This window comes from Enhydra lutris, unplaced genomic scaffold (assembly GCF_002288905.1).
Source record: "Enhydra lutris kenyoni isolate GAN:26980312 unplaced genomic scaffold, ASM228890v2 scaffoldscaffold46, whole genome shotgun sequence".
Classification (NCBI taxonomy): Eukaryota; Metazoa; Chordata; class Mammalia; order Carnivora; family Mustelidae; genus Enhydra; species Enhydra lutris.
In genome coordinates this window covers 17,356,279-17,380,249 of record NW_019154130.1, presented here as the reverse complement: position 1 = coordinate 17,380,249, position 23,971 = coordinate 17,356,279, and the positions used below count along the sequence as shown (strand labels likewise).

Genomic DNA, 23,971 nt, shown 5'->3' with positions numbered 1-23,971 from the left:
TTTGACTCCTAGTGATTTATTTTCTAAGCGTCTAAAATGCAGGTGTGTGTTTGCATCTGCTCTACTCAGGGAAGTGCTGTGAAGTTGCATTTTAAAATTTATATATGTGAAGTAAGACAGTTGCCCCAAGGCAAGGTATTATTTCCGGAGACTGAGCTGTAAGTAATCTCTCAGGCCAGGCCAGGGGTCTGAAGCTGGATTTGTGTCCCCGCTTCTTCAGAGCCTCGGTTTTTCACCTGCAAAGTGGTGCTATACACACCTTATCTTTCTTAATTATGGTGAAGATCAAACACTGTGAAACCAGTGGTGACAAGGGTGGGGTCACCACCTTTGGCCTGTCCCATAAAAAACCATTGTTACTGACGGACTGCAGGGAGGAGCAGGTGGGATTCTGAGCGGCTGGCACTGACAGCTAAGTCCCAGGAGGGCACATCCCGACCTCATCTGGAATGCCATATTTTGATACGCTGCCTAAAAATTTACTGGCATTTTTAGGACTTGAGAGGGAAACAGTGAAAACTTGGTAGGCCCATAAACCAACCTTGTAACCTGCTGTTTGCCCAGTGATAACTAGGCAGCTTACAATAGAATCACGTCCCAATTTTCAGAAACAACCTTGCAATAGTTATTCCATATACAAATCCCAAAACCCAGCCTATGTCTTCATTCCAACATTACCATCTGTTCAGCATGAAATTTCAATCTGAAGTCAGACACAGAGTAATCTTTGTAGAAAGAGGCTTATTACAGAGATGAGTAAGGATACAAACCTCAATTCTGGGAGAGAGAGAGACAAAACTCTACTGAAAATTTTTATGCACCAGGACTGACCACTAATACTTTTGAAGTACCATTATTTCCTTTACCTGTGTCTCTGGGAATACGAGGTTGGGGGGAGGCAGCCAAAGCCCCCTAAACTGAACTGTGCCCAGAATACCCATCGTGTACCCAAATGAACGTATTCACTTCATTTATACCAACCATAAAAATGGCTTATCTTAGTATTAATCTTAACTTTGTTTAAATTTGAGATGAATAAATCTGTTGAGTGCTGCTTGGGATTTGGGGGCTCTGGAAGTCTTACTAATACTACATTTTTTTCAGCTGGACCCCAGTCTGAATTCTACACTTTTCCAGATGTGGGCGTAGTTTGGACTTTGAACCCCAACACTTAGCTGCACTGCAGATAGTCCTGGGAAGCAGCTGTCGTGCAACTTGCCTTCCTTGAGGTCTTCGGCATTTAGCAGGAAACCCCTGGTTACAGTAAGTCTGGCCATCTCTTCCCGGTCATTATTAAGAGCAGACCTCCCTTCCTTGAGAGGCCAACACCATGTTACGTATGGTGTGTTCAGCTTGCTCATGGAACAGAGTATCTCAAGTGCTTTGGCTCCGTTTCCTGCTGGTACTGCACCACCTCAGCTTTAATGAACCTAAAGGTGAAGAAACTGTTATTTTTTTTTAAATTAGGTAATCCCCAGTTATTGCCTAAGCTATTGCCTCTTGGCCTAAGGCGAATGAGTTTTCTTCACAGTGCCCCACTGGCTCAGTATTGTCTACTTCCCTCCAGTGCAAAGCAGCTCCTTCTCATCTCCCTGGAAATACCAAGGCCACATTTCTGGAGCCCAGATGTTTTTCTACTGGTCACTGCCTCCGTTTGTGTTTTTATGTGTCTTTTCAAGATTTTAGATTTTTTTTATTTAAGAGAGAGAGTACAAGCAGGGCAGGGAGGAAGGAAGGGCAGAGGGAGAAGCAGACTCCCCACTAAGCAGGGAGTCCAATGTAGGGACTCGATCCCAAGCCCCAGAGATCATGACCTGGACTGAAGGTTTAACCGACTGAGCCCCGATGGCACACACCCCCATCCCCATTTCTTGTTTAATACCAAAGTAATTGGGTGTAGGATAAATCTGGAAGCCCTAATTATCACCTGAACTTCTAAGATCAGCCTCACAGAGCACTTCAGCCTCAGAGGGGAGAGCATCTTCAGTCCCATGAGCGATCTGAAGTTGGCACGGCTTCCTGGACTCCAGAGGAGCCAGGCCACCTCCAGCAGGACCACTGCAGTTTCTCCCAGCAGCCCCTGTGCTGGTGGGCTTTTCAGTTTCTATGTGAAATGAGCAGCATGGGGCATGTGGACTATATGACCCTGGTGGGGAGGCTGAGAGGAGCAGGTCACCTTGGTAATGGACGCCAGGTGGCACGACGCATTCTCCTGTTGGAGTCACATATGTAACAGGGAGTGTGGGGACATTCAGCGACTAGAGAAACCCCGTGAAAAGGAACAAAGACTCAAAGGCTGGCTAGGATACTGTCCGAGCACCCTCTCGGGAAGCAGTCTTTATTTGCATTTTAAGAGAGTGAACACATAGATGAGAAATGCTGCAACAGATGGACAGAACGCTCAGTCCCTTTTTAACCGACTTCCCGGAGAGTCCCCTTCCTCCGGAACCAGGACAGTGGAATGCAAACACAGAAATCATGGCTGGTTCACCTCAGGGAGTAAACGCTGCGGCCTGATGGATTCCCAAGAAGTGTCTTCACTCAGGGTGAACACGGAGTAAACAGAATGCCAAGCTGTGTGTTGGAAACAAATATGACCCCGCGGTATACTGGCCGTGTGTGTGCCCAACAGAAGGAATTCTGGTGGGACCGTGACTAAAAAGGCAGGTGGTTATGTGGAATCCAGAGCACAATCCTCTGTGACTAAGAACATTTTACTGGCAGCACTAACTGGAGGATACGGATGCTAACTGCAACGTAGTTTCTGTCTCTTCCCATCCTGAAAGCAGCACAGCAGACAGGAAAGAGACAGGGAGCTGAGGAGGCCACTGTTACCAGGTCATGTCAGTCAGCCTGTGGGGACGACCAGATGGGCCAGAGTGAGGGCGCCCTCGGCTCTCCTCCCCAGGGTTCTTCTGTGTGGTGTGCAGTGCTTATTTACAGAAGGGTCAGATAAAATCGTTAAACTACTAAAGGTATCCAAAAAAGGCCTGAGAAAATCTGGTTAAAATGTATAACCTTGTATTGCTACTGATGGGAGTAGTTGTCTTTAAATCTTTTAAAAATAATAAAAAGATTCTGTTAAAAAATATATTTATCCAGAAAGATGTTGATTTGAACTCTAAAAAGCAATGCAGAATCCTCATTTTCCCTTTTGAATACAGAGCTTAATATTAAGTTCCGCTTGGAGCTCCCTTTCTAACTACAAGGCCACCCCTTCTTTAGTGAGCCTAGGCCTGTAGTGGGGTCTCCCTTGGCCTCTCCGTGGCAATCTGGTCACTAGGGAAGGTGCGGAACACACCTAGTTTGGTTCTGCGCTGTCTGATGTTTTGGCCAGCCTGCGGCCTCCGAGAACAAGCCTCAGGCTCTCCTAGCTGTTCCTTCGGGGCCAGGATTAGCTGCCTTGGATTTAGCCTGGAGGATCCTGCTCTCAAAGGAAGTGCCTTTATAAATTCAAATCAGACCCCTCAGTGTGGAGTGAGGTGGTTTGAAACTATTGGTAATTTTTAAGGCTAAGGCAACATCCGTGGTCATTTGTATATCCTAATGTGATGCAAATAGTTACACCTAATCTAAAATGTATCCTGTACATGTCTCCTCTTTGACTCTAGCGGGGGTGGGAGGGATGGAATAAGATGGAGATGGAGGAGGAGCAGTGAGAGTGTCCTAGAAACCCTGTATAAAGGTAAAAACAAAAGAATAGATCAGCACAGACTATCCATTTCTTTGGTGAACTGTAAAGAAGTGTCTCATAAATTCTCATAAACCACGCTCTAAAAAGGCTGCTGCTCTCATATATAAAAGCACCCTGACTCTGCAATAACTTGTTTTGTTATCACTCCTTGATAAAAATTAATCTACAAACTTGCGGGGACTGGGGTTTTTGTCTAAAGCTGGTAGTAAAAACGTGACCTGCAAGCCAATACATCTAATGGAAAGTGACGATGCTCTCCTCCCCTTAGCCCGGAGATGGGGCCTGCTGGTCCCCAGCCCCTCCCCGGGGGAGTGTCATGGGTGGGCCTGGGAGTCCCTGGTCCGGCACCTCGGCAGAAGGAAGGGCAGCTGCTGTTGGCTGCATGCATGCGAGGTGCAGTCCCTCGGCCCACACTAGTGATGCAGCACTCGCGTGCGGCCCAGAACCTCTGCTTTGTGCAGCCTGTGAGCAGAAAGGTCTATTTCTCAGTGAGAGACAGCTGTAAGACTTGTTGGAGCTCCTCCTCCTCCTCCCGGAGCCGGAGCTCCCGCTCCTCCAGCTCTTTGGCAGAGAGCTCCATGGCCAGCTGCAGGTCGCTATCAAAACGGCTCGTCTCGCTGGAAGCCCCGGGGCGCAGGCCTTCTGAGCTGGTGAGGAGGCTCTCCTGGATGGCCCTGTGGGGGGAAAGAGGCGGAAAAAGGAAACCAATTACCAGTATCATCAGGGCTGCAGCAGCACCTACATTTAACTGCCTGCCGAGAACGCACCATACTGGGCACTTCATACACATCCCACAGGCAAGGTGCCATTCAGTCCCCTCTACGTCTGGAGGCAGAGTGCTGTGTACAGGTGAGCAACTGGGGCTCAGAGAGGTGAGCAAACCCGCCCAGGATCACCCAGCTGCTAAGGGATGGGGTCAGGAACTGAATTTGGATCTATTTTAAAGCAAAACCTAAGTTTTCTTTCAGTGGGCTTTCATATACGCCTGGAGTACATAAAAATACTCCATAAAATAAATCTTTCCAGTCTTTACCCTCTCCTTTAAAAAGGTAATCTACTCATCCCCGTATCTGTTCCCCAAAGCCTCCTCATTCTTAAAACTATCTACTTCCTGCTAAGGGCATCTAGACCCTGTGAGCATATACTCCTTGCAGAAGATCACACTGCTCAAAAAGCATTTACTGGGAGCCTTTCTGCCAATGGCACTGGCCTGTGGCTAGTCACCAACTGGATCAACACTAAGTCCCATGTCGGCCTCAGTTTAAGAGTCACGCCAGTCACCTCTCATACTGGGCGTCATAGGCATGTGTCTGGCCGATCCCTCCATTCGAAGCTGGTCCTGAAAGTTCCTGCGAAAAACAAACATGATGGACATGAATACCTCCTAGAAGAAGGAGGCATCATACTGATAAGGCGACGAAAGCAACAAGAACAAAATTTTAATTTGTTTCCATGTCCGTTACTGATAACACCACATGAAAAATGAACAGAAACTGGGGTGATCTCAAAAACGACACCTAAATGTCAGGTGGAATGTGGTACACTACCCTGCTTAACGGCCAGAGCCTCTCATACTTGACACAGAATCTATCAAAAACAACCTTGGGCAAAGTTTAAATGAACAAGGCAGGTCATTCTTGTAAAGCAAGGTGACAATACATAACTCAACATTTGTCATCTTTGACTTTGGCCACCCCCCCCCCACCTTGCAAAATTTATGATCAACAAGGTTTATGCAGATACTGGGCAGGGGGGTAGCAATGAGCTCACTTGCAGAAGGGGAAAGTGCACTGGAGGGACAGTGAGGTCCAGGGGCTGGGCTTCTCCCAGGAGACCTCCCAAAGGGAATATGCTGGCTCTGGGTGTGGCCCTTGGCCCAGCAGCTTCAGAAAACTGAATGGTTCCAAGAATGGATTGATGGGGAATGGAGGAAGGGAAGGGCGTACACTGCCCAACCTTGGAGTCTTAAGAATAAAACCATAATGCCAAAAACCGGAGCTTGGACGCTGGAGTGTGGGTACCACTCTCAAACTTTGGGGGGCCTGTGAGTTCAGGGGCTGGGCCTGCTTCATCAAAGAATCCTCACTCTGCAAACATGTGCCAAATGAGCGATGGAAGGAAACAAGGAACCAAGGAACAAAGAGCAGGAGCCCAGGACACCAAAAGGTGGGAGACACAGAAAGACAGCCCACCACAGCAGAATCAGAAAAGCACAAGAGGGCAGGGTTGGAAGGACTTGACATTGGGGGAGGAGGAGCTCAAGGCCTGCACTGTCCCAGGCAGGTGAGACCTGGAGGAAGAACCATCTGAGGAGACCAAGGGCACCTGTTCTTACTCTGGTCTGCCCCACCCTTAGCTCTACCCTTTAGAGTCCCTGACAGTTTGGGATTATACCCTTTGCAACAGAGTAAAACACAGGAGTAAAAAACAAACTTAACAAACAAAGACTCAACCACCATTTTCATCACACACTGAGCAACCACAACACAATGACTGGTCTTCCCTCGGGAGGAAGCTAGGATTCAAATCCACATGCCTTCTTACAAGACGACCAACATGTGGACAATATTCCAGAAAAAAACAGGATGGGGGAAGCTAGCATGAACCTACGGTTTCAGTACTAGCATATCAGATAGCATGCTCTGAAAACTACGTGATTGTGGGCTGTGTGGGTGAACCTGAGGAGAAGGAAGTCTGTCGGGAGACACCCTGTGAATGATGCTGACTTGGGCTGTGCACATGGTGTCAGAGAAGCAGCTTTTGGGAAAGACCAGGTGCAGAAAATAGGACCTCTGTGTACACCAGAGAATATGCCCAGCTTGTGATGTCCAGTGAGTCTCACAAGTCAGCTACAGCTTGAACCCTCCCGTGCCCTGCCATTTGTTCCGCTAAATGCACCTGGCTCCTGCTGGACTCCAGTAAACTCTGCTGGATGGCAAACTGCATTAGCTCATAATCTTCATCTTGTAAATGCACATTTCTGCCATTGTCTTGAACGTGGTAAGAGTCTGGAATTTCAAATACAGACTGATCCACCTCAAAGTTTGTGACGTGGGAAGCTGAAACACAAAGGGTAAGAGTCTGGTGCCTGAATCAGCAAAATAAATTTCCACTTCAAACTTAAAATTTTAAATGTATAAAAATTTGTTCAGTTAAAAAACAAAAGGATTAAAATGATTAAGATCTAGGTTTGCTACTATGTGAGAGAGATTTTGAGGAACAATAACCTTGACAGAAAAGTACCAAAATATGGCCTTTTTCTTTCGGTCTTTTTCTTTAAGTAATAAAATTAACTCATGGTCATAAAAAAATAAAGATCTCTGTCTCCCTACATCCTTTCTCTTATTTCCAAAGTCCTGAGGTAACCAGTGTTCCCTTGCATGTCTTTTGAGAAATGTGGTGTGTGTATGTGTGTGAATAATACATAGTCACACCAAGGACTCTTTGTAGTTTTCCTTTTTTTACTATGAAATACAGTAAACATATAAAACAAAGTAAGATGTCTATAAACTAAACTAAAAATGATAATAAAACGGGGCACCTGGGTGGCTGTCGGTTGGGCATTCACCTCTTGGTTTCGGCTCAGGTCATGATCTTGGGGTCATGGAATTGAGTCCCGCACCAAGCCCTGAGCAGGCTCCGCATTCACCATACAGTCTGCTGAGATTCTCTCCCCCTGCACCCCCCCTCACAGCTTACACATGCTCTCTGTCCCTCTCTCTCAAAAAATAGTAAATGCCTGTGTATCCTTCAACTAGTCCAAGACACAGAACACCATTTTACCCCAGTAAAACAGACAAAACAACAACAACAACAACAAAATCAGTTTAGTTTCTATATACTACCAACGAGTAACTGGAAAGTAAGTAAATAATCCACTTACAGTAGCCTCCAAAAGATAACGTGGATGGATGGCAAGGAAGCCTGAGGAAATTTTGTGAAGTAACAGAAATGCTCTACATCTTGACTGTGGTGGTTCTGTGGGTACACACATTTGTCCAAAAGCACTGAACTGTCACACTTAAAGTGGGAGCATCTTACTGTATATACAGTACACCTCAATAGAGCTGGTTTTTAAAACTATGCTTTTTTTTTTTAAATACAAGTGGGGTCATATTCTGTAAGTTCTTACACGGACTCTCAAAGAAATCTAACATTTTCATTCAGTGCAGAGATCTATTTCATAAGATACTCCAATGTCAAACTGAATAATCAGTAATTAACTGGATGTGTGCTTTTTTTTAAAACCACAAAGCCCAACTTTTTTTTTTTTTTCTTTTTTTACCTGTATCAGCCTGGGTCCCTTCCACGTTTTGAGATCCAGTTTCTTCAGCAGTGCTACAGCCATTGACGTTTCCAAATGTAATCCGTGCATTTAAGACATGAAACAAGGGAATTTCTAACAAAATAAAATCTTTTATAAATAAATTTTACGAGAATATAATAGCCACCATTTACTGAGTGCCTACTGTGCTTGTACACACCAAATACATTAACATAACTACCCTTCCCAATATACAGATGGGAGAACTGAGATTCATAGAGGTTAAGCAGCTTTTCCTAGATCACAGTGAATAAGCGATTGAGCCCGCACTGAAGAATGTGTCACCAGTATGCAACTATCCGAACTGTAGATTCCTCGCAAGTTCTATGTATTGTGTATACGATTATGCATTCCACTACAGGCCCTAAAACATACTTAGGTATCAAAGATCTTGGTGTCAGAGGTCTTCCTCAGAAACAATCTAATTTGATGCCTAAGTTAAGTGTGACATGAAAACAATGAATGTTTTCCATTCATTCCCAATGACACTTCTTTAAGCCATATTAAGCTAAAGGATCATTGTGACCTCCTCCATTATGTGTACTGTCTGCTACTTTTGCCTAAAATGTTCCAGTGCCAGGGTGCCGGGTGGCTGAGTTGGTTAACCATCTGTCTTCAGCTCAGGTCATGATCCTGGGGTCCTGGGATCAAGTCCCACATCTGGTTCCCTGCTCAGCGGGGAGCCTGCTTCTCCCTCTCCCCACCCCACCTCATACCCCATCCCACTTGTGCTCTCTCTTGCCCTCTATCCAAATAAATAAAATCTTTAAAAAACAAAAAAACATTCCAGTGCCCTGAAGCACATTCTGTCACCCACAGAAATGGCCAGAACCTGCAGGTGCTCCTGTGGTTTAGTAGTCAGTACCTATTTTGACAGGAAATCCAGGTGGGAATTCCAGTTTGATGAAATCTCTCAGCCGTGCAAAATGAGCACTGGTTCGGGCCATGAGATCAATGATGGGAATGACCTGCTCCACAAGAGAGAGCGGAAAGTCCTCACACATCCACAGCGTCGCTTTGAATCTGCAAGACGAACCAAGATAAGAGTGAGGCCAACACCCCCAGACAGGGAAAGTGAATGACTTGCACGCAGCTGGTGAGACAGCACCAGCCTCCTCCTGAATGCAGCCTTCCCAGCCACCGTACTTCTCTTAATGTGGAGCCGGGAAGGGACTAGACCTGTGCGGAATTCGCACGACTATGAGATCTGGCCATCAGGAGAAATGCCCAGCATGCTGACCTCCCCCTGCAGCAGCTGGAATTGACAGCAAGCGTGAAGGAACTGAGCGCTGGTGGATCTTTCCACTGGATCAGCTGAAGCTTGCTGGCAGTAAAAAGTACAAGGAATTCTTATATCCCATCTCTACTCCATTTGGAAAAGGGCTAATAAGAAGGTGTAAAATCTGCTATTTGCTTTTCTCAGATAAAGTAACTTCCAAATGATGTTTAAAGGAAAGGGACACAAAAATGACAACACGACCCCACAAAACAGTACAACTTCTGAAACAAGAATCCGTGTGGCCGCTGAGCCCCTCTTACTTTTGCGTTCTAATCGTCAGCTCTTTCGGCCTTCCAATGTCCCGGTCCTTCAGATCAAACTCTTCATTAAAGTACTCCTCAGGCGTGATGGCCGTGGGGTTGTTGGCGGTGGCGCATTCTGTAGTGAGGTCCTGCCAAGCCAGAACTCAGGGGAATCAGAAATGCCAATTGGTGCTCATAAGTGGAGACCTACGGCAGTCAGCCCCAGAGGTGGATGTGTTAACCAGCTACGGATCAGGACGTTCTAGTCTTTTCCCTGCCCCCCAACCGCACCCCACACATACTTTTTTTTTTTTTTAACTAAGTTATGACACAGAACAAGAAAATCCACAAAGGTGTGAGGAAATGACACAGGAAGCCTAACGGGTCTCTCCATGTCAAACGTTTCTCCACTCTCTTTAGCATTTTTATCTCCTGACAGGAAAAAAGAAAAAAGAGAGAAATGGCTGAAAGCACATAAGACCTAGGAGACCTGGAGCTTACATTCCAGCTCTGTCAGGCTCTTGCTCGGGACACTGGAAAGGGAATCTCAGTTTTCTGACCCTCTGACAGCCATTATACCAACTCCACAGAGTTCTCATAAGGATCAAATAAGAAAATGTTTGTTAAGGTGCTCGGTTAAAACAGAAAGTCCTGAATCCTTTCTAAGTTTGATGAGAGAGAAAGCACCTGAATTCCACAGTCATGACCCTCCTCTAAAATCTGTATTTGTAAGACTCATTTATTTCTCTTCCCAAAGAGTATCTCCGATTTCAGTTAGGAGTGCTCTTCAGCCTTGCAGACAGAGAGGCCTGGTCAGGTTCAGTAAATGCCATCACAGCACAGCAAAATCATGTCCTTTCTTGAACCTGAGAGCTCGCTGCTTCCACTTACCCCTTGAGCACCAAACTGGTGTTCCACAGTTCCCAGCAAAGATTCCAGTGGGTTCCTGTCCGCTAGAGAAGGGAGGAAAAGTTTAATGTCTACTATTATGCCTTACTTATGCCTACAGAAAGAGATTCTCGTCCTATTTTAAAGTTCTGGATCCCAGCTACCTACATTAGGAAGTCCATTTATGGGCAGGCTGGTAAAATTATCTATAATAACCATCAGCTAATTTATCCCTCATAGGACATTTTTTATTAGGGTCTCTAACCTAGGTTAGCAACAGTTACAAGAACTAGAGTAGAAAGAGTTTGGGTTTAGGAGTGAGCCTGGGGTGGGGGGCCAAAGAGTTCTCATCTGTCAAACCAGAATCCTAATAACAGCAGTGGTGGTGGAGGCACCCAGCAATGACCATGTCCTTGCCACACTCTGCGGGAACCTTCCAAAGGTTCACATGAAGCAACTCGTCCCATCCTCCCAAGCACCCCCATTTCACTGCTGAGGAACCTGAGCCCCAGAGGGTAGGTAACTTAAGGCCAAACAACAGGCCACTGGTGGGGCTCGGATATAACCACTGTGCATTGGCAGAGTTTGGGCTCATAGTCCAGGTTCTGTCCAGATCTTCCATGGTACGAGTTTGGACTGACTCGCTCATTCCAGGGAGAACTAGTCTCCAATACCCTTATCTACCTATATGTCAGATCCAGCAACTGTTCTTCAGAACACAAGCACAAACCCTCCTGCATGGCTTTAATTCCACTTGAAGCCAACTATAGGTAATATCTTCAAAAAGGGGCCAGACAGGGGCACCTGGGTGACTCAGTGGGTTAAGCCTCTGCCTCTGGCTCAGGTCATGATCTCAGGGTCCTGGGATGGAGTCCTGCATCAGGCTCTCTGCTCAGCAGGGAGCCTGCTTCCTCCTCTCTCTCTGTCTGCCTCTCTGCCTACTTGTGATATCTCTCTCTCTCTCTCTCTCTCTCTCTCTCTCTGTCTCTCTATTAAATAAATAAATAAATAAAAATCTTAAAAAAAAAAAAAAAAAGAATGGGCCAGACTAAGGAAATTTTTGTAAAAAGGAGTTAGGGTTAGGATGAGCCTGACCTGACCACATTCAACCCAAAACTTAATGAAGCCAACAAAGGCTCTCTCTCTCTAGGCCAAATAAAAGGTGGGGATTACCTTTATATCTCTTTTTCTCTTCCTCAGTCAGATGTTCTGTCCGGATTTTGGTTATCACACTCACATTGTTTACTGTGTAAACCTTGAGAGACGTGTGCAAAAGAAAACAGTGACACAGGGAATCAAAACTCAAAAAATAAGCATAGCAAGAGCAAGAATGCTGAAGCCAAAAAAAGAAAAAAGAAAAAAAAATTCAGCAAAATAAAAATGAGAAATGGTTGACAATCATTAGGATCCTTCAGAGAAAAATATATAAGCTATCAACTTAGAAATGCATCAGCAGTTAATTTGCATCTCTGACAGTTTTAAATACCGAGGAGTGAACAGGTACGGCTGCAGCTTCCCGCCTGCCCTTTGTGTTGCTAAACACCCTCGAACAAAGGTCCTGAAATTTAGGCCTCCCTGCTGGATTCCTATCACGCTATTCCTATCCCAAAGCCGCATCATGGGCTTCTGTACTATCTGTGGTGATCTTATAACAGGACTGACTTAGACAGCCATCTGCTGGGCAGAAGGAAAACGGAACAAACACAAGGTTCGCTATACCCATTAAGACTTAACGAGGAAACTGGCAAGTCACTATTTAAAAAGCTATTCCCTCTACAGACAAAAAATTATCCTCACCACCAGTCAGGGCTCTTGTTCTCAAGGCCGCCTGAGGAATGTGGGGTTCTGGAAGACCAAATCTCATGGTAAGCGGAATTAACTGTATGTGCCCTCCTGCATGTATGTGGATTCCTGCAAGATCAGAGACTAGAGGAAACCCACAAGCACTGGAGCGACTGTGTCTAAATGCATCTTGCTGAGCATGACGTTAAGTGTCTTTGCACGCTCAGAGGTCACCAGAGGATCCTGCAGCAGCCGACTCCGGCCCTGGGAGCCAGCAATCCCTGCTAGACTGCACAGCTACAGAGAAGCCAGCAAGCAGAGCGCTCCCGCTGACAAGACACCAGAGGCCCCGACTGACAGCAGTCTCCACTCTTGACAACTGCATTCTTAACGCACTGATGTCATGCGAGTGGGCTGTCAAGCCACTGGTTACAATTAGGCTGACTACGAAAATGAGAGATTATTAAAGCTACTTTACTTTTTTTTTTTTTTCTTTAAACCCACTCAGGTTATAAAAAAAAGATCAACATGCAGGTCTAAGTCTAATCCTTTCTTTTCGTCCTTAAAGAATTAAAGGAACGGTCACTCCCCGGGGGGAGAATGGCACCCAGACTCACTTCTCTACAGGGCTGTTTCTCTTTGGCATACCTAGGGGCCTCCTCGGGACATGCTATTCTATTTTCTGAACGTCAGATCAGATACAAATCCAAGTTGAGAGACGCCAAGCAGTACGTTATTCCCCAGAGCATCTCCACGGCAGAGGCATGAAAACAATCTGAACAGACTCCTCATTTGCATAGAAGCTAAATAGCTATATTAAATCTTATTTTAAGAGTTTCCTTTTACCTTTGCTTCGTAACCATTAACAACTTCTGCTTTATCTGTCCTCCAGCCCCAGAATCCGGATTTAGTTCTGATAAAAAGTGAACACCACAAATTTCTACATGTACAAAATGCCATTCAGATTTATCCCTGCCGCCTTTATAGTTTACTTCCCCCAGCTTAAGGCGGTGAAGGCCACTTGGTGAATATGGTCCTACTGTCCACAAAAGGATGCTCTTGGTGACAGATGGCTTACGCAGCCCCACCCCCTCCCACAGTTATTAATCAATTCGCCTCACCCCTGGCATAGAAAGCCTCCACTCTTGGCTTCTTTACAGAAACCGCCAGCACAGGGGACAAGCGTGGTGACACTGACTAGACAGCTGTCCTAAAGAGATGAAGATGACCAGCATCCAAGGGCTCGCCACGAGGTGCAATCTGGGTCTGAGCATTTGTCTGGATCATCGTAACTGTGGGCATGGACGTCAGCAGCTCTGTCCCCATGAGCAGCCGCATCTCAATCAAGGAATTCATAGAACAACAAGGCACAGACCATCCTGCTCCTTCGGAGAGAGGAGGTGGGGCAGGAACTCATCACTGTGGCGAGCTGCTTGGAGAAGCCATTAATGCCTGAAAAATGGCTTGGGAGTCACATGTTTTATCAGGTTTGGTGCAGCAGAGGAAAGGATGTTATGTTAAAAGCAGTTTTTCAGCCCAGGCATTGATTCCAGGTCTGTGGAAATGCTTTTAAAGTAGCCCAGCATTCCAGCGGCCACTACGGCGTTGGTCAAGGTGCCTAAACACCGTTATTCCACTCAACATACTTCTGGGTAAAAATGCATTTAGAGCCAAGAGCGGCCAAGAGGCTGTGGTTCATTTTCAAAGCAGCTCATCCTGGGAAATACTACCACTCAGAGGGGAGCCCTGATCAGTCTGGTCCGCCCTTTTGTCTAGGACATCACATCCTAGCTCCACTCCGTCACGTCCTAGCTCCATGCTGCACTTGGCCCCATGCGGAACCGGCCTGCCTGCTTTCTGCTCTGACCCCAGAGGGAAGCGGGACATCACGCAGGAAGCTCCGGGAACTGGCAGGTGAGCCAACTCACAACAAAGATAGAGGCCATTTGCATCTCGTGTTTCCAAATGGCTTTATTAGTCCAAATGGGGTATGCAAAGTTTTATGCGTACATTACAGCCCATCAGAGAAAGGAGGGACCAGAGCTTCACCTTTCCAATTAGTCCACAATGAAGGAAGCATGACCCATGGACAGAGAGCGAGAAACCCTAAAGGGATTACACCAAATGCTAGCTATCTCCACTTCACATTTCAAAAACAAAACTGAAATCTAGGGGCCAAGGGGTTAGGGTCCACACTGAATCATAAACCCAAGTCCCCTCTTAGTCATCAAGAACTGAAAATCAAGACAGTCCTTTTAGTTAACAGATTCAGTCCTCGGTTCCTTGTCTTTCACCAAGTCACTTGATATTTTGGCCTGGGGAGAACTGTTTCCTGGCACACAGTCTTCCGAGGTACCAAAGGATGACTCAGTCTGTTCTCTTTCACCCTGCGGGCCTGCTGGGGAAACGGAGCTGCGCCGTTCTCCCTGGAGACTGCCATGCTGCTCAGTTCTCTGCATCTGCTTGGCTTGCAGTCCTGGCTGCTCCCCTTCCCTTTCCACTCCCCCTCTGAGAGCTTGCTTATTAAATTCAGCGTCCTAATTTAAAACCAAAAGTCTAATAACTCCTTGGCTCTTCATTAACTTTACATGCAGAGGCATCTGAAAATGACAGGGGGACACCAGCATCCCCTCTGCCATTTTTACCTCTGTCGAGACTGCCATACCAGGGGCCACTGAGCCAATGCTGCAGCCTGGAGGCTGCTGAGCCATGCAGAGAAAGGCTCTGAGGGTGGCAGGGAATGTTCTGCTTAAGGTTGGCAGAGCCTAATCTTTCAGGGACGAGACCAACCCAGACTTCAGCCAGAGGGTATATAAGGGAGGCCAAAAACTCATGCAGGAAGCAAGCCTCAGGCTGTCAGGAACAGATCAGAGAGAGGAAAGAGACGGACAAGAACGACTATCGCAAGAGAGCACACCTTCCAGATTCAATCAAACACACACTCCCACCTCCAGTAGGAAGGACATGCGTGCACCATTTCTACCACTCGAGTGGCTCCAAAACTCACTAACTGCATATTTAATTCTGAGCACCACCAAAAAAAGCACGTCTTCCAGAAACCCTTTCTCCGAGACCCACTGTCAGTTGCAAAAAAGGAGGTTAGCTTGAACCTTCTGAAAACCTAGTAACCATATGACCATCAGATGTGCCTTAGTCCTCCACACAAATGGAACGTGCCCTCATATACCATCTACCTTCAGCCAGTAATCAGCACAATCTTTGTAAATTACACTTAAGAGCACTGACTCTACCAACTCTGCCAGTGAACTAGAGGGAACAGCAGCTCTTCTCATGACATCTTAGGATTATGGGGACTTTAACAGCATATCTCAAGATTCACTCCTTTCTTTCTTTCAAGGACACCGAAATCCGGAGAGACCAAGCCACCTCCCCAAAGCCACATAGTCATTCAGGGGCCCTGCCAATGGCACTCAGTTCTTCTCACCCCCATCTCCACAGCTGGGCTGCAGCAGGGAGGGCAGGCTCCTCTCTTCCCAGCTTTCCCAACAGAACCCTAGCTGAAGGAGTCTGCAGAGGTGTGTGCCAAGCCTCAGGGGTCTGCCCCAAACCCTCCCAGGTAAAGTCACAGTCAGTCCCTAGTAGACAGCTATCACCTGGCAAGGCTGGTGATGGGGCGCTGACCCCGCCTCACAGGGGTACCACTACCCAAGCAGCAGTGGTATCAGGACACCACACAGGCTGACACTTGGGTTTTCTCTTCTGCTACTAATGGATGCCCTAATTCCACTGCTCTATCTAAATTCAAAGAAAGGGGCATTTCAGTCTTATATTTGACTCATCAGAAAATTCTCAGTCTTACAAACTAATTTTATGGAAACAAAGAAAAGAAAAAGAGAGGAAAGGTAGTATATTCACTAAAAGTAAAGAAAGCCTAAATCCAGGATAATATATGTCCATGTTATCTCAGGTTGTGCTGCTTTGGATTACAGAGAGCTGGATGTGACATCCTAGGCAAACACTCAGGGCTCTCGCAGACTCCCTCAGCTCAATGTGTTTGGAGGTAAAAACACTCAGGCCAACAGCTCTGACAGCCTCTGCTTCCCCTACACTCAAAAGCTCTCCATGCCTCTCCCGGTCCAGAGGCAGATGACCAGTTCTCGTCCAGGTTAACCAAGGTACAAACCTCTCCAGAAGTTTCTTCTGGTAGAATCTGGAAAAGAACCAAAAACTCCTCCAGACTTTTTCTCTAAACTCTCAGGCCTCACAGGGGAAAAGGGCCACATTAAACGATACAGTAAGTGTGAATCTGACTAATATCAGTACAACCACAATCAATACTGGGTCAATTCTAGCTTCCAGAAACTCAAAGCTCCATGGTTTGGGACTAGGGAGTCTTATGGATCCCCAAACACCAAAACAAAAAATTCAAATAAAATCCATTAGAAAGGGCCCATAAAAGAATATGAAGACATTTCTCCAAGATGTAACCAATGTGCTGTAAAAAATGATCTATGAAAGAGGAGGTCAGCTATGGCTTTTACTTGGTTAGAACAGAAAGCAATGTTAAAACTCACTACTGTTTATTATGCCGGAATAGAAAAATCCCAATCCACCCATAATCTCCGATTCATATCTACATGCTACTAAAGATAGCCGTAAAGGGATTAGATGTTAAAATGCAGAACCAAAATGCGTACCTTTCAAAAGCAATATTTTTAGTATCGAGGCTGGTGTTAATGACTGGGCTTGTGAGCCGCCTCTCAACTTCCCTGCCTTTTGGCTTCATCAAGTCCAGAGTGAGGCGCTCCATTTCCTGGGAAAGGTCAAAGTGTTCAGTGGTGACCACTCTGTCATCATGGTTGACTTCCATCAGCTCCGCCCGGTTGTCTGTTAATGGAAACAAGAGCGTAACCAAGCGCCAGGCAAAGAAGACACAAAAACAAGGAAGCCTCAAAAGTTAAAATGCATCATCTCACATTTTTCCCCTCAAGTGCTATCAGATAAAACCTAAAGACTATTGATTATTCACTACCTACTTACATGGGGATTATCTGGCCAGTTTCCACAACCCATAGGCCATCTTCCTCAGAACTGCAGGCATTAAAAACAATTTGCCTTTTTCATTGGCAACACATCTGTGTACACAACTTACAAATATACAATTTACGTAACTAATGTAAATTGTTTATGTATCATGCTGGGCTGGCAATACAATTTTTCTCACCCTCCATCAGGAGGATTACGCCTGCTTATTGAGTGAATATAAGGAGATACAAGACAGTCTCCCACTCAACGCTCAGGAATGTGGGACAGACGTATGTCAAAAGGGTAACAGTATTGGGTGGTAAATGATATGGGCAAGAGAATCAAGAGAACTACCCAAAAAAGAAATAAAATTGAGGAATCGAGAGCTGTAAAGTTAACAAGAATAACCAAAAAAGAAAAAAAAAAAAAAAGCCCCAGACAGGGTCAGATAAAGTATAGGAATGTAAACACATTTTGATGGTCAAAAAGCAGTCTGTAACTTATCGTGAGCAGTGATTATGAAAACAGAACAGAATCACTCACCTTCTCCCTTAAATATAAAACTACGCCTCCCTCTTATCCAGCTCATGTTCTCAAATCCCAGCAATGTGATATCCACACGCAGCTTGGCACCACTTTTCCAAATGCGACACACATCGTTCGGGCATATTCTGGAAACCAAGGGCACTAGAGAAGAGAAACGTACTACTGAGGAGAAACCTGAGGGCCAAGCAGAACATGTAGGCCCAGGAAATCAGGATTGGGACTTTAATAAAAGGAAAGCAGTGGCTGGATAGTGACTGTCAGACAGAACTGGGCTTGGCTCCCACACTGAGGATCCAGGTGGTCACTTTTAAAAAACAGACCTTCTGTTCTATAGCTCTTTATAAAAGTGTAGGTGTATGTCTTACCCAGAGAAGACCCTGAATGAATCTCCCAGAGGTATTTTCGATCCCAAAACTGAACATCTCTCTGTGACCGTCACCACCATCAGGGCTATACAGCGTGTCCACCTGGCCTTCTCGCTCACATATGCTGCTCTGGCCACGTGGCAATGGCCTGCCACATTGCCACATCCACCCTTCAAAATATCAGACCTAACACAGCTAAGATCTGTGGCTGCTTCGGCATTGGAAAGAACTTGTAAGGTTTCCAGAAGAACCTGAAGTTCTCTTCTGTTACATACTTTTTACTTCATTTAAATGTTTCATTACAAATATGACTTTTTGCCTGACAGAAAAGTCGGTGCGAAACAGCTGGGAACCTGGGAATTAAGAGCTGTCATTAACTGATCTACAAGAAATAAAAGTGGAACATCTATGAAAATTACTGTCAGTCAACTTGCCTTACATAAGATTTTAGAGAAATACATCCATTTTGTAAAAAAACTAAGCTATCCCAACATTTGTCTCATCTTCTTCCATAGAATAACAAGTTTCAATGAAACAAGTTGAACCACATAAGGAAATGAGTAATAAATTATGGCAAATCTACTTACTAAAATTTTAGCCATTTAAAAAACCTAATAATATGGATAGGTATCAGCTCTAAGTGACAAAAAAAGGAGACAAAATTGTCTATATATTATCTTTACAGATGCTCAAGAGAAAAATCCCTATGTGTGGAGGAGAAAACTAGAAGGAAAATATCCAAAGCATTAACAGTAGTTGCAATTAAGTGGGACTATGGGTGGATGTTTTTTCTTACTCTTTCCTACACATTTCTTAGATTAAAAAAAATAATAATACATTCAGGGCGCCTGGGTGGCTCAGTCATTAAGTGTCTGCCTTCAGCTCAGATCATGATCCCAGGGTCCTGGGATCAAGCCCTGCATCGGGCTCCCTGCTCAGCGGGAAGCCACTTCTCCCTCTCCTACTCCCCCTGCTTGTGTTCCCTCTCTCACTGTCTCTCTCTGTCAAATAAATAAGTAATTTTTTTAAAAAAAATTCTGTTTTTATAAAGGAAAAGTAAACGTATATTCAGGCTCTATAATTTTGGAAACAAATAAAATACAAGCCCAGAGCCACTCACCCCAGCTGGTGAATTCCCATTTCATCTGCACATAGAAATCTGGAGCCTGAAGGACAAAGGTTTAAAGTAAATGATCCTTAGCACTATTAACCGAACACAAACATGGTAAGGGTTAATGAGGTTTTAAGTTTGGGGGTTTAAGTTTGGGTGGGGAGGAGGAGAGAACACAGAAAATAAGAAACATAAAATGCAAACCCATCAAAGTAAAGGCTTATTTTATAAGCAGGCTGTTATTTTATCTTGATATAAAATATGTCTAGACAGTTAATAAAGTTAACTAAGAGCAACAAGGTTAGAGAGGGATAAAATCAAATCTGATTTAGGACTCAGTCTGGTTCCTAACAGTAGCAGAAAGATGAGCCTAGAAGATGGGCCTAGGCACTGCCATGCAATGTGGGTAACAGGCTATTCTGAACAAAGAGAAAGGAACATCAATTCCATCTATTCTATCTGCCTGACTGCAACAGGTTTTGTGTGCTGGGAAGGGCTTCATATTTACTGGACCTCCAAACCAGAGGAGGCTGCCAGACATCACCTCTCCAAGAAGTTCATGTTCCCTCCAGTTAACAGACTTCTGCCCTCATTTTCCTCTTAAACTTTGAGAATTTGGCTTTATAAAATTTTACACCACCAGAGAAGTCCTGTTTAGGATGACTTTCTGATCTGCCCTGAATTCTTACAGAAGGTTCTTGGAGAGCTTACTTAAGAAATCCAACAGTTACCATCCAAGAAGAGAAATGCTAGAAATTCCAGATGTTGCTCTGTTCCCCCTCTGTCCACAATGGCTTTGTCGTGGTTTTTACAGAAGCAATAGAAAGGAAGACCAAGAATCTACCCTAGAGTAAAACCAGGATTCCAGTGATGGGCAAAGGCTCTCCGAGGGGCAGCAGACAAGGGGGTGGGGGGTCTTGTTTTAAAGAGCCAATGTTAAAAGACAAAATGTCAGCAACAACATCTGGTGCCACTGGGCACACAGGTCATTCACAGGCTCTAACTTCAAGCAGAGAACACAACCCAATGCAGGTTACTGGTATGGCTCAGTACAGGTTAAAAAACAGAAAGTCCTTTATATGGCATTTTTAAAATGAAGAGTGACCCCACATTAAGTCAGTTTCTGGTTCACCAAGTGGGCGAATGTGTTTTTAGTTCCTCCTCCAGTAAGCTAGACAAGAAAACAAGAAATCCCCTTGATCTTTCGCACACTCACATACAACGCAGCTTAAAAACAATGCAGACAACTATTTCATATTTCATGGAAGGTTTTGTGTACTCTGTGAAAAATGAGTAACTCCAGGAACAATTTTGCTTGAGTGTCAGAGAAATACATTTTTTAAAAAGTGTGCTCAGATAATGAGCAGTGATAGTCTTACAGCAAAGCTGTTCCTTTTCTCAACAGAGCTGTTAATTTTTCTCAAGAAACATGTTGACTAAAGTTGTAAAGTGGATTTATCTAGCAAATATCTTTGGAGATATTTTGGGAAGCTCCCTTATGTGCTTAAGAATAAATGACACGGAAATTGAAGCACTAATACTTTCTTGTCTCCCACAGCTCTGAGAACATTCCATGACTGGCTCCTAAGATGGTTCTTGCAGGTAACAAACACTTTCTGGAGAAGGGCAAGCATGATGCAAAACAGTTCATGAGCCTAGAAGTAAATGTTCACAAAAATGACCTCCAAGTGTCACAGAGCCCATACACTTTAATTCACAGATAACGGTCTTTACGGGCCCGAAGCCAATGGCTGTAAATAAATTAAGCCAATGGACCGGAAGTCACAAAATGCTAATGCCTAGAGTCAACAAGTGGCAAGGAGAAGGTGCATATACACTTCAGAGCCTCAAGAAGCCTTGGAAATCCCTGTACAGTAACCAATGCTCATCGCAGTTTCCTCAAGATGACCTATGCTCAGGGGCACCTTGCAGGGGCTCAGTTGGGTAAGTATCCAACTCTTGATTTCGGCTCAGGTCATGATCTCCCGGTCGTGAGATCGAGCCCTGTCTCAGGCTTCATACTGGGTGGGGAGCCTGCTAAAGACTCTGTCTCCCTCTGCCCTCCCCTGCACCATCATCCCACCCCCCGCCCCCACTCACATGTGCGCACACACTTTCTCTCTCAAAAAAAAGATGACCAATGCTTAGAACGCCACTGTTAAGAAAACAGTTACCTAGACAAATTGCTTCATGTCCATTTGTGTTCAGTTACAACTCTTGAGCCGCACTTAGAAGGGTAGGTCTAGTGACGGAGAAACAAAATCTGTGAAAGACCTCATACGTTTAATAGATGAGGGATAATGCCCTTTGGTACTAAATATACCATATTTACCATTCATTACATTCATGGGAAGGTACATGTGGACATCTAACTGTGTCTCTCCAGCTACGCTGTCAGCATTTAACTCAAATTATGGCATTGCCACATTTTTATGGATACCTCAAGAATCTTCTGGAGCAGCTCAGGAACTCCTTCAAGGGCCATGGATGTGTTGTGGTAGTCCCGATGCTGAAGAACAGTATACACCATCTCGGGGTCACCGGTGCTCACAGCCTCGTGTAAAACTGAAAACCAAAAAGGTGAAACTTCATCATCCAGTAGTCTCATACTCTGACAGACTCCTAAGCTAGTTCAAAGAGAGTCTACAGATCAAAGACAAACATTTTCTTCAAAGAGCAAGAGAGGCTACAGCCCCACCTTACTTTTACAACCATGACTGCTTATCGCTAGCTCTTAACTGAGTGAAAAGAAAATACAGGGCTTGTAGCCTCTTGAGCAAGCCGACTTCCATCCTCCCCCCGCACCCCCTCTCTTACCACTGGTTCTGAAATCCTGACAGTGTCTTCAGAGAGCAGGCTTTACCTGTGTGATCACACAACTGGGGTTATATGTGGATCGGGCAGGTAGGGCTTATGTGTATCTTTGCTCAGCCAACACAGAATTACTCTGACCAACAGAGAGCTTGCAAGCAAGTGAAATGCCAGGATATCCCTGGAAGCAGCCATAATTTCGTTTTCATTTTGCCTATCCCGACAGATTCACTGCAGTTACCATCACATTCCTCAGGAGGAATCTGGCCTCCACACTCATGTGCGATGGAAGGGTTTGCACTGAGAGCTGCTTTCTGGATAGGAGTCGCCCTCCACTGAGGGCTTCTGGCCCAGGACACAGTTCGGACCATCGTGCCGCAGGTCTCTGAGGCCCGCATCTCCTCGCCCCGGCCCCTACTCCCAAGAGAGAAAGAGTCTTAATATAAAGATAACTTAAGGGCAATTATCATTGAGACTCACCTTTATTCAGAAAGAGACACTGAAACAAAAGGCTTTCAGATATTTTCAAAATATACTTGCCTGTCCATCCCTCACGATTTTCTTTCGTAACGTCTGCTTTGTGTCGGAGCAAGACTCTAGCAGATTCCAAATGTCCCAAAGAAACAGCAAGGTGCAATAAGGTTCGACCTCGTGGATCCAGAGCCTCCACATTCTGTGAAGTAAACACTGGCATTTATGTAACTGTATATATTAAATCAAAATAAATAAATGTGTGAGAGATAAAATTTAGTATAAAATGGAAAATTGCACGTTACAGCAGTGTGTGGAAGAATGAATGCTTGCATGCGGGAGTGGCTGAAATATTAATTTGAGACTATAATAAAGATGATGGTTACTGAGTTCCTTTTTCTATAAAGTGAAGCACCTAATAAACAAACACTGGCCGTAGGCCTCGGATCATCAGGCACATCTTATGCCCTCCACAGCACTCAAATGAAGACTAAATAAAGCCGGGGCTTTAATGAATGCAACCAGCCCATGACACAGAACATGGGGGATTTCTCAAGCATGTATCAGGTCTAGAACAGGAAGTAGAGGACTTGAACCAAACGGAAAGCATAGAAGAGAACTGGGGTCAGACTAAAACTACATTCTCTAGCTGGGTTCCCACCAGAACGCCGCTCTCATTGCTCTGTATGGAGTTCCAAGTACCCTGAAGCAGCAGCATCCACAGGTCCTACAATGAGCACGATTTGCCAGACAGGGACGTGGACATATTTATAGGTAAATGTGAGAAGAGACGCATGCCACTGTTGTCCATTTCCCCTCAAAGGTTTTCTTCCCCATGCTAGACACAGCCATCTGGCTTCTACTCTTCATTCCTATTCCCGCCCTCCTTCCCCCAACCTGCGCTGGGTGGAGAGCCAAGTGGCAGTTTCTCTGGTTTGAACTCAGTCTGAATGACCGAAGGCTGCCTTCCAAAGATGGCTCTGAACGTTCTTCCAAGGACACAATAAACCACCATGGGACTTCTAGGATGTAAAACGTTTTAAGTGCTCAACTATTTCTCAGGAAATGTGCTTTTATCTTGATTTGAGATGCTAGTTGTTGTGCAGGCATTAACTGCAGCCTCCAAAGATAACCAGAATGTTCCACTTACTGGCCACATGGGAGAAAGGTAAGCAGAACTAAACAGCTACTGCCCAACAGCTACTGAACCTCCCTGTTCTGCAAAGGGCATCATGGCTACTGTGCAGTGAAGACAGGAACTGTTCTTGAGGAATGACAGCAGTGGCCAAAGACATTCTGCAAAGCAAGCACACGTCCTCCTGGACCAATCCCAGGCATCAGCGTTCTCTCCGGCGCTGGAATACCAACACATCTCCTGGAATGGGGCCCACAGCACCTCCCAGGATTCCCTGGCTTTCCCCAAGGGCATGGCTTGTCCCTCTCACCAGAGACACTGATCATCTTCCAAAGGG

The 23,971-nt window shown here is 45.3% G+C and overlaps 1 protein-coding gene across 2 annotated transcripts in view; it reads right to left on the bottom strand.

Moving 5' to 3' along the window:
- Positions 1-2,301: 2,301 nt before the first annotated feature.
- The window catches only part of LOC111156351 (ankyrin repeat domain 13A), a 31,713-nt gene continuing 10,043 nt past the window's right edge, over positions 2,302-23,971 (bottom strand). The window contains exons 2-15 of one of the 2 annotated variants that reach the window (XM_022517139.1): positions 22,569-22,701; positions 21,658-21,782; positions 19,227-19,272; positions 17,739-17,882; positions 16,868-17,057; positions 13,056-13,122; positions 11,601-11,682; positions 10,431-10,492; positions 9,558-9,688; positions 8,884-9,041; positions 7,980-8,093; positions 6,593-6,753; positions 4,976-5,043; positions 2,302-4,368 (exon numbers count right to left, since the gene is read on the bottom strand). In XM_022517139.1, the coding sequence (XP_022372847.1) occupies positions 4,173-4,368; positions 4,976-5,043; positions 6,593-6,753; positions 7,980-8,093; positions 8,884-9,041; positions 9,558-9,688; positions 10,431-10,492; positions 11,601-11,682; positions 13,056-13,122; positions 16,868-17,057; positions 17,739-17,882; positions 19,227-19,272; positions 21,658-21,782; positions 22,569-22,701 (1,677 nt within the window). In that variant the 3' untranslated portion in view covers positions 2,302-4,172. The other variant, XM_022517140.1, reaches the window with a different exon arrangement.